The 10,054-nt window shown below is 38.6% G+C and overlaps 1 protein-coding gene across 3 annotated transcripts; it reads right to left on the bottom strand.

Moving 5' to 3' along the window:
- Nucleotides 1-1,048: 1,048 nt before the first annotated feature.
- On the bottom strand, nucleotides 1,049-9,330 carry LOC131257742 (probable glycosyltransferase At3g07620). Of its 3 annotated transcripts, XM_058258580.1 has the most exons (6): nucleotides 9,089-9,182; nucleotides 8,462-8,535; nucleotides 7,084-8,109; nucleotides 6,851-6,981; nucleotides 4,046-4,394; nucleotides 1,049-2,721 (listed from the first exon to the last, which is right to left on the bottom strand). In XM_058258580.1, exons 3-6 carry the CDS (start codon nucleotides 8,041-8,043, stop codon nucleotides 2,053-2,055), a joined length of 2,109 nt encoding a protein of 702 aa, XP_058114563.1. In that variant the 5' UTR covers nucleotides 8,044-8,109; nucleotides 8,462-8,535; nucleotides 9,089-9,182; the 3' UTR covers nucleotides 1,049-2,052. The 3 variants fall into 3 exon arrangements, with proteins under 3 accessions (XP_058114563.1, XP_058114569.1, XP_058114555.1); XM_058258586.1 differs by lacking the exons at nucleotides 8,462-8,535; nucleotides 9,089-9,182 and adding an exon at nucleotides 9,269-9,330; XM_058258572.1 differs by lacking the exon at nucleotides 8,462-8,535 and having other exon boundaries at nucleotides 9,089-9,200.
- Between the last annotated feature and the right edge of the window lie 724 nt (nucleotides 9,331-10,054).

The following is a 10,054-nucleotide window of genomic DNA, read 5'->3' as shown; positions in this document are numbered from 1 at the left end:
ACACCAAGTGAACAAGTAGGAGAGAGATGTCTCTTTGATTTTTACAAGCCCACTGTGATGAGTATATGAAATTCACTCCAACTATTAGATGCCATATCAAAACTTGGGCATGAGGCCAGGCTCACCCACAATTCAAGTGGACCACATGAAGAAAATTAGTTTGGATGGTGAGCATTGCAATTGTGTGGTCCTCCTGAATCATGAATCAGATTGATTTTCGAGCCCCTGGCATAACGCCGGGTGATGCACTTGACGGTTGTGGATTTTACATAAACACCGTGGTGGGGCCTACCTGAGCAACCGACCCTTTTTCTAAGGCGTGAAATAACTCTCCATGCTTATTTATCGGCATTAATTAATCACTAGAATTTAAGTTGGCTGGACATCTAACTGGTTGCACTTAAGAGTTTCCCTTTTGGATATATAAACCATCCATTTTTTCATACATACATGGCCCGAATGATGTCATCAGAATAGTATGAGTTTTGGGCTAAGGAACATAAATGGTGGACCCCTACCCTACTAAATCAATGATTTAGATCTCTCATGGGAGAATATATTAGGAAAGTATGTTTGTTATTTACAAGACTTTCCTCTCTTAGGGAAGTAAATTTGTTATTCACAAGACTTTCCTATTTGATATCAAACAACCAATTACTCTAAAATCTCAAGCTATTAGAGAACGGTGTATCAATGTATATCAAAGGAATTCAACAACCGTGCACCAGAATCTCTTAGATGGGAAAAGCTTAACCCTTCAGTTGGTAGCCAGCTAGCAAATAATCTTTAAGAAAGTAGCCAGCAAATAGATCTTTAAGAAATAAAATTCAGGGACGGTACGAATTCAACTGAAGATAGGCCCCAGATTGATGGCTAGGATCTGCCATTGCAAGAGAATTTCAGCGAATGTCATAATAGCAACTATTTGGTTGGATCAATGAACCACGGCCTCACTTTTAAACAGAAGGAAAATATGTGGCATGCAATCATACTTTGCAAATCATGGTCCCCACTCGTTGGAATATAGCTTTAAAATTACATTGACAAATCTTAAACGAACAGTTGTATCCTTTTCTGTAGGCCAACGATTTCAAGGGTTGGGATTTTCCAAAATGCAAGATAAAAAGTGTTAGACCTATCCATCGGTGGCTTTTCAGTTCAGAGCACAGGTTTAGACTTTAGATTAAGGATCACTGAACAATTTTACACATGCGGAGGATTATAGCTACATACAACCTGTCCAGGACATCCGTACCATGCAAATGGTTGGACCCACAAGAAGTTTTAAATGGTCAATCATCACTGTGTCCTATGGTACGTCAAGGTGGCCCCCACGGAAAGGGCTGCTTAACCTTGGGTGAGGCTGGGGCCCACCTAATCCACTCTCAGGGCCCAAACAAGAGTTTTACACTGGCACTGAGAAGTTGAGCAAACAAAATACACGGTTCAGATTGATGATTCAAATATCCTGGCATGAAGAAGAGATTATTACTTTCCTGACATTTCTAACTTCAGCATCTCCTCCTATCTCTGTTTCCTTCTTCTCCTTTCTGCTTTTCTACCTTTAGTAATATGTCTACAGAAAGCAGACTTTCTGTACTACAGAAGGAAAAACCCCTGCAATGAAAACCCATTGTCTGCTACAGGAAACTAATTGTCAATAGGATGTTAATGCACAGGATTCACACATGTATGGCCTACAGTCCGCTGATCTGAACAGTTGATTTGAAGGCTCTCACTCTGCATGTAGATGATACAGAAATCTCCTGCAACAGAACATCTGTCCCTTCAACATGTGGTTTTTTTTTTTTTTAATTCCCCCTGTCATCCATTTGCAGGCCACCACAACGAACATATGGAATCTTCCAATACAGAAACCTGCATTTGATGGCTTGGATCACTGATCTATGGACCCCACATGTACAGAATGCAGCATTTCAGAAAACAGATAAGTTCATTGATGAGCAGGCTGCTATAATTCCTGTCTGATGCTCTTAGACTGCATTTCTTGCATCTTTCCCAAATACCCAAAATCCGAAACCTTTTACACCGTCATCCGATTCGTATCTGATGTAATCTGTTGAGCCAAATTGAATGAAGAATCATGTGAAAGATGTCATACTTCACAGGCTTCTTGTGCCACAGAAAGTGCTGTTGCACTTTCTTCACCCTCATCTGCATTGTCAGGTACCTCTCCTCAGGGATTGATAGGAGTATGTCCTTCAATATCGGAATATCTTTCTCCGCTACAAATACTGCAAATGCTTCCCAATCCAAAACCTCAAAGAAGGGAGGCACGTAATTGTCGGATAAGATCACAGGAACACATTCATAGAAGATGGCCTCAACTACTCGCGGGGTATGGACTTCATATCCTCTCGGGCAGATGCAGTACTTGCTATTCTTCATGTGCTCGATGTAAATCATCTTACTATCAACCCCATGAGGCATTGGGCCCAAGATTTTCATGTCGGGGTCTTTGTTTTCCCAGTACTGAAGTAGGATTGGACGGAGCCTCCCATGCATGTTTCCAGCGTAGAAGGCAAGAGTCGTCCTCTTAGAAGCTGGTTTGCCTCCCAGGTCTCTGAGAGGATTCTGCCCAGAACGAACATTTGTGACAGGAAGAGACACATCTTTGCCTAATTTGAAGTCTTTGGAAGCATCAGCATTGCAGAGGGCTCTGATCGAATGCTTCATATGGTTTCGGGTTTCATATGGTGCCTGAAAAGGTGTGGTTTATCAGAATCTCAATATTGGTGAGTATACAGTCCCAGCTCAATTGGTGTTTCAGTTTGTACAAGTGGGCCCCATGTTTCAGGGATCCAGTCTCTTGATATGATTGGACCCACTTTGGATGTTCCGTCAACCAATAAACACTCCCACATGGGAAAATCCTAACCCTCGAAGAAATGCACAGCAATAGTAGGTTGAGAAATAAGACACAGAAACAGTTCATTCTCAGCCACAAAATGCCAAATATTTAATGACTAGGATATTCCTATCTGAGGGACTTGTGCATGGACCATCCACGGTGGGACCCATCATACCAATGGCTTGGACCAATGAACTGGGTCTACTTGTACACATTGAAACCGAAATCTATTGAAAATCCCAGACTGAAATATACCTCTTCAATATGGTTTAGCAAGCAAAAACCACTAATTCAAACTACAACTGAATTCACCACAAAAAATAATAATAATAATAATAAAATATAAAAATATAATAAAAATCTAGCTATTATTCCATCTGGAAAAACACATTTTATTGTCCTTAATATTTCACTTGGACAAATTACCATACTTTGGTGTAGCTATAGGCTGCATTTGGATGCTCTAAAAGTTGGTCAGGCTCGTTTCTTTTCTGCTGAAACAAATATCCAGACTGCTACAAGTCCAACATGAAACATTTTCAAGAGCTTCACTAAGCCCACACACGTGTTCAAGGAATGCTACCCTCATGCCACCATATGTGCCAGTGTGGCCAACAGGTCAATATCCAAGTTGTCCATTACGTGAATCTGACTTCAAGGATTTTATATCCAAAAATAAATATGGTCAGTTATCAGGTGGGCATAATGTTCGATGAAGTTGGATGATAAACAAAAAACTTCAGCCAAGTTTTTTCAGCCATGCAGTTATTCATAAACTGTAACAAATAGTGGACCGACCTGATTCCTGGACAAGAGCATCTAAATGGTGGAAACCCTCTGATGAATGGATAGGATCTCTTACCTACGTGCCATGCTAGCAGATGGATGCGTACATGAGCTGCCTTATACATGGTGTGGACTGAGCAAAGCTCTATTTTCAATATTCATTTGGGCTGAAAAGGAGGAAACTAGTGTGCACATAATGTGATTCTGTTTTCCACACTACCCCCAAATGCACAACAGAACAAATAACCACCCGCTCTTAATATCCATGCCACTTGCCCTTCTAGGTACATATAAATGCATCTGTTAGTGATTGAAAAGGACAAATTTAGAAACTGAAATTTACAAACTACTCTTGCAAATTATTTCCAAAAGGCAATGGAAGCATACCCAGTCATGGCAAGCGACAAGAAAGTGATCTGCACCGCCAGTTTTGTTCCAAAAAGGATATTTTGCAGCAATCTTGTCCACATATTCCTTCAAATATTCTACCAGGTTACTCCGACTGCGTAATTCAGGTTTATACAAAGTAGTCCGTAGAATACGCGCACTAAAAGGCAAGTAAAACAGGTGGGCTTTCCGGGGTCGATTCACGACAAACTGCTTGTTTCCCTCCATCAGTTTCATAAACCATCCCTCAGACGCATAAATTCCTCTAAGTAATGACTTATGGAATATGGGTTTTTCTCCTTCCTTATATACATAAACCTTGAGTTTGCGTTCCATCAACTCATAGCTCCTGCAAGTGTCATAATGTAGAAAATCAAGTCAGATGTTGTTTGTGGGATCCATCTTGATAATCCCATGGGATGCCTTCTAGTTTTTGCACAAGTGAAATGCATTTCAACATGCACTTATAAAAGCATTGAACAAAACAAGCATGTCTAGGAAGATGTAAATTATTGCTTTTTGTTTAGGTAACTGAGCAGTTCAAAAACACATAGCAGCTCGTTCACCCATATAAAATAGACTCGCAAAATTCAGTTTGCGTCACCGCAACATGATATCAGAAAGGAAGAGCAAGAACCATGAAAACTTTTCATATGTTAGGTTGCACATGCAAGTTATTATATTTGCACTCGGTGGAAGGGCCGGCTGTTGAAATTGGCATTGTGCTCAATTCAGCTCTTTGCCACATTGACTTGCCATTTCAAGCCGGTTTGATGTGGTCTGCCTACTCAACACAGAATGACATTCCACTCTTCCCAAACAAAAGCCAATTTCAAATTCAAAGTCATCCCCATTTAAACAGGAATACAGGATACAATGGTATTTGCAGCCTATTCTAAATGGAGACTTGATTGTGAAGCTGCCACCGTTCTCTATTGAATATCCATCTTATCCTGAATACTGCCATGATATATTTAAATTGATCGTGATCCTGAAGCAGTAATTTCAGGATTAAACATGGAGCAGATGAAAATAAGTAGTTTCATGTCTTTTGAAGTGCATAAATTTTCAGCATGGGCGTTAAGGCAGGAATGCAGGTGAGTCGCATTCTCATGCATATAAGATACTGCCAGGGTGCATGTGAAACACCTCATACCAAGGACCAATTTTACTATTCCATGTAGAAGAGTAATGTTGTACTGCAATTAAATGAATATGAGCCGCATTCTCTATGCATATCAGATACCCCAAGAAGCATATGAAACACCCATGCCAAGGATCTATTTTACTATTCCATGTAGAAGAGTAATGTTGTAATGTGTTAAATGAATATTTTGGCCAAAAATATCCAAATATTTACCAGATGATTCTCATTCTGTTTCCCAGATGTTTTCTACAACGCTTCCCTAACATAATACAGCTTCTTCCGGTCTTTTCTGCAAGCTCCCATGGCAATTCCCAGACATTTAAGTGTTCCACATCAAGTAAACTCTTGGCACATTGTGTTTCTGTTGCATTGTCTTGAATTATTCTTGTATGTGATTCCTCTTTCTTCTCAACAATTTATTGTGCTTACATCATGGAGTATGAAGTTAACATTATTCTAAAGAATCGAACAATTACATACAAATTATTTTCTTCTTCCTAATACACTTTAGGATACCTAAAATACAAGGTTTCCAGTCCTAGCAGGAAAAGAAGAGAAACAGATACAATTTGAAGTGACCAAACGGAATTTCATACAGTTACCAAAAGAAAGGAAATCCATAATTCATATATAAGTATGTTGAAACCAATATTCAACGGAAGATGTGTGCATGGCTTGGAGGGAGATCTTTCATATCTTTTAGGATCCACCCTACACTACAAGATGGGGTCAAAATGCCAAAATAAGTGATCTTTAACCCTTACAAAAAGAGGGCTCATTTGTCAGCCTCTTTCACATTCATGTAATGTCAAGGTACTTTAAAAGAAAAATAAAAACTATAAAATATGAACCAATTTATCATAATCAATTAATTAACATGTTGGTTAGACATACCATGAAACACGGAAAATAAATAAAACCATTGTCCTAGCATTCGGAAACTCATCTATCAAGCCACAAAAGAGGTTCAATAAAGGATAGAAATAGATCCACTATTTGTTTTACATCAAGAAATTTGATTACCGCATCATCATCATTACTGCTTTGTCAAACAATTAGGGGTTGGCTTTTGCCAATCATTGTGAGAAAGGGATTCTAATGATTGCTTGGCAAAAGTTCTAGGATTGGTTATCAACCTGAATAAAACCTACTTTACCTAGGCTTGGGGCGACCAGAATATTGCTTCCAGATAGAGTTCCCATAATATTAAAATTGAAGATAATTTAATAAATGCATAAAGAACAAGAATGCATACATGCAACACTGTGGATGGTGATCTTCCAAATTTGATCACAACTGCCAGCCAACCTCTCCCGCCATTACCATCTTCTTGTCTAAAGCTACATAAAGTAAGTTCACGTGGAAAGCATCTTTCAATATCCAGAAGACTTGGTTGTTTGAGAAGTGAAATTTTGCTGCAAGATTGCAACTCAACATGATTCTATGAATTCATCTTGCAAAGTCCAACAGGAATCCTTCTTAGGCTTACATGGTACTCAAAACCGATATTGACCATTGATTATCATAGGAATCTGTGTGCAAACTGATGGATAGTTATAAGAAATTTGCATGGATGGAAAATCCAACAATAAAATGACTAACTAAAGTATTGCACATGTTGTAAATAGTCTTAACCACAAACTTTTTGATAGTATCACCTTTTAAACATGGAGACATTCCGAAAAACTGGGCCATAAAGTTCATGATCATTCTTCACAATAGGAGCATTCTCAATTTGTGTCATTGAGGACAAAAGTTCCTTGTCACGAGCAGAAGACCATTGTGTTCTCTGCAAACACAAAAAGAAAAGGGTCGGGATGAGTCTTCACAGAGACATGTAGCTCACAAGCTCTTCTTTGTTCAATAGAATTTTCAATGTCCAGATCCATACCATTGAACGAGAAGAAACACGACTTTGTTGCAATATACTGTTCATCACAGATATTGTAATTGGTGGTTTCCCTTGCTTCACGATACGAATACTAGAGATTTTAGAAATATCCTTCAAAGTGGCCAAACCACCTTGCAATGGCCCTGAATTTTCAACAATGGAAAGCATTCCTGTTGCTTGTTTACTCGTAGAAGACACATTGGAAGCAACAGATACAGCAGAATCACTATAAGTTACATCCAATTTTCCCAGAACGTTACGTTCCGTATCAGGAACTATTGTGGACAACGTGACTGGAGGGGATGTAAGATCGTTATCTGGGCTTCTAACCTTCCCCAGTGCCAAAGTGCTATCCGATTTTATAATAATGTCTGACATAAAACCATCACCTGGCTTTCTAACCTTCTCTGGAGAAAGGCCATTTTGCATTTCTCTAGTAATTTCCACCATAGAATCATTATCAGAATGTATTACCTTCTCTACTTCAAGATCATTACCGGCATCTACAAGTTCCTCAACTGAAAACTCAACGTCTGGATCTCCATCTACATCTAATTCAAAATCATAATTCGTATCTCCATCCTTGTCTAATGCAAAATCATCACTCAAGTCTCTCTCCTTTTCTCTTATCTTGTTATCTTGCGAGGTTTCTACCCCAGTATTAGAAACCTCTGTGATTTTTAACACTCCAAGAACTGCTGAATCAGTTGAGTTTATCGAGTTGCTTGACTGGGGAAGCTCACTGATCCTTGTAGATCTGTGTGAAGAATTTTCGCTCGTGTAGCTTCTTTTTACCAGTGTCGTTACCTTAACAGCAGGAAAGATAGATGAAAAAGCATTTCCATACGGAAGCATGAAAGACTGGAAAACTAAAACAACAGTGGCTAATATACTCATCACCATGACCAATCTCCTGTTTTCCATTTGACATAGCTTTTGACATAGAACGGAATACCCCATATCATATCAATATCTGAAACCGTTCAAGTAACTGACATATCAGAACCTCTATCCTCTCTTTCAGCCCTGCAAATTTACCAGAAACCCAAGACATCAGTCAGAAGAAAAAGAATCAGCCATAAATAAGTAGGAATCTACCGATTTACTTCATCCAATCCTGAAATGTACAGAACAAACCTAATCCAAAAGCAGTTACAGCGAAGGACTGAAAATCAGTTTTGGTGTACCGAATTGGGTCGATACGAGCTGATACAGCCATATTCGTAAATGAAACCAGTACCATCAAGTGATACATACTGATTTCTGGTTTCGGACAATACTATAAATCTTGGATATTTAATGTACAAAAAGTAGAAGGAAAAAATAAAATAAAATATCCTAGCCATCCTATTTTCTCTGGAAAAAAATAAAATGATACCCAAATACTTCAAAATAGGTAATGCATCCAAGTTACATCGTGTTTGAACTTCAAATGTCTGTACCTGAAAATATCTGGGTAACATAATCCATACACAAAATGAGAAGTATGGATAGAGAACATACTAAGAGCATTTTAATTTCAAGTAATTAACTGTCCAGCCACTCAGAAAATCTAAAATAAAGCATCTACGGCACCACTCGCAAGAACTCAAACACGCAGAAATGAAAAAATCAATAGCCATCCACATCTTCTCACAAGAGAAACCAACTCCATAAAGGGTCTGTTTGGATGAACTAGCGAATTGAATTGTAATTTCCTGATCTCTGAATAGCTTTGCCTTACTTTCAAGCTGGAGCCCTAAGAAACAACTAAATTCGATTGTTGCCATGAAAAATCATTATCTTTTGCAATTCCTCTTTATCAAGTCGAACATATTCACAATTCAATTCACTTGTGCATCCAAACACATTCATAGAGAACGGAAAATAAATACTTTCTAACAAGCAATTCAGAAAATCCAAACGTACATTTCAGGAGAAAGCAGAACTGCTTAATTTTAGGTAGAAAATCTCCAATGTACTACACAAATTTGTATAAATAAGATCTGGTTTTTGAGAAAATTACCAACAAGACACTGACATATGAAGGTAGAGCATTTCTTCATGGAATTTCAGACCCTCTTTTTCTTTTGTGCATTCTCGAAACCCTAAGATGGAAAATTACAGAAGAGCAGAAGCTGCAGAGAGAGAGAGAGAGAGAATGAATGCCATTTTAATATTTATTTTTTAATATTAAAAAAACTACCTGTGGGCTTCGTATTTCTCCGTGATTGAGAGATTTTGGAGCTAGCGACCCTTCTTTTTTGCAGCTCCAGTAGCAGCGGTAGCATGCGCAAATAATGGAAGCGGATTGCGTCCTGCCCCCGCCTGAACGGATTTGGTCCAGACAGGGGCTCTGTGGGGCCCTCCATGATTTATGAATTTTATCCACACCGTTCATAAAATTTTCTAGATAATTTAATTATATGATACCAAAAATTAGACAGATACAAGGCACGAGTGGGTCATACAGTAGATATTGGACTTCCACCGTTAAAAGATTTTGGGAACTACAGAAGTCTTGGATCAAGATAATATTTATTTTTTCCCCTTCATAGATATTTATGTGACCTTATTAACAGTTTAGATGGAAAATAAATATCCTGATAGGCCCTAGGAAGGTTTCAACAGTGAGAGTCATTATCACCACTGCTTCCTGTGGTATGGTCAATTTGAGCCTTTGATCTGCCTCAATTTTTGTTTTATAACCTTTAAATGAACTAGAAAAACGGATGAACCGAGTGGATAAAACCCATACATCAAGATGAACCTCACAGAGCCCCTGCATGGACCCATTTTAGTCCAGCGGGGACAGGACGCAATCCGCTGATAATAAAGCTTTTAAACATGCTGGTGCTGTACTTTAAACTGCCACTGTGGTTACAGAGAATTACAAAAGTGCCACTGCAGATTTTTAAATTCAGAATTCCAAAAGTGCCATATGAAAGGGAAATCGTCTTACCACCAATCTCCAACCGTACGTGTGGAGAGA

The sequence above is a fragment of the Magnolia sinica genome, chromosome 1 (assembly GCF_029962835.1).
Source record: "Magnolia sinica isolate HGM2019 chromosome 1, MsV1, whole genome shotgun sequence".
Lineage (NCBI taxonomy): Eukaryota > Viridiplantae > Streptophyta > Magnoliopsida > Magnoliales > Magnoliaceae > Magnolia > Magnolia sinica.
This window is presented reverse-complemented; position numbering and strand designations above follow the sequence as displayed.

Excerpts from the sequence above, each read along its gene's own strand:
- LOC131257742 (XM_058258586.1), bottom strand. The coding sequence starts at position 8,043 with ATGGGGTATTCCGTTCTATGTCAAAAGCTATGTCAAATGGAAAACAGG. Across the intron at positions 6,982-7,083 it reads GTGTTTCTTCTCGTTCAATG|AGAACACAATGGTCTTCTGC; the intron begins GTATGGATCTGG and ends TTGTGTTTGCAG. Across the intron at positions 4,395-6,850 it reads AATGTCTCCATGTTTAAAAG|GAGCTATGAGTTGATGGAAC; the intron begins GTGATACTATCA and ends TGACACTTGCAG.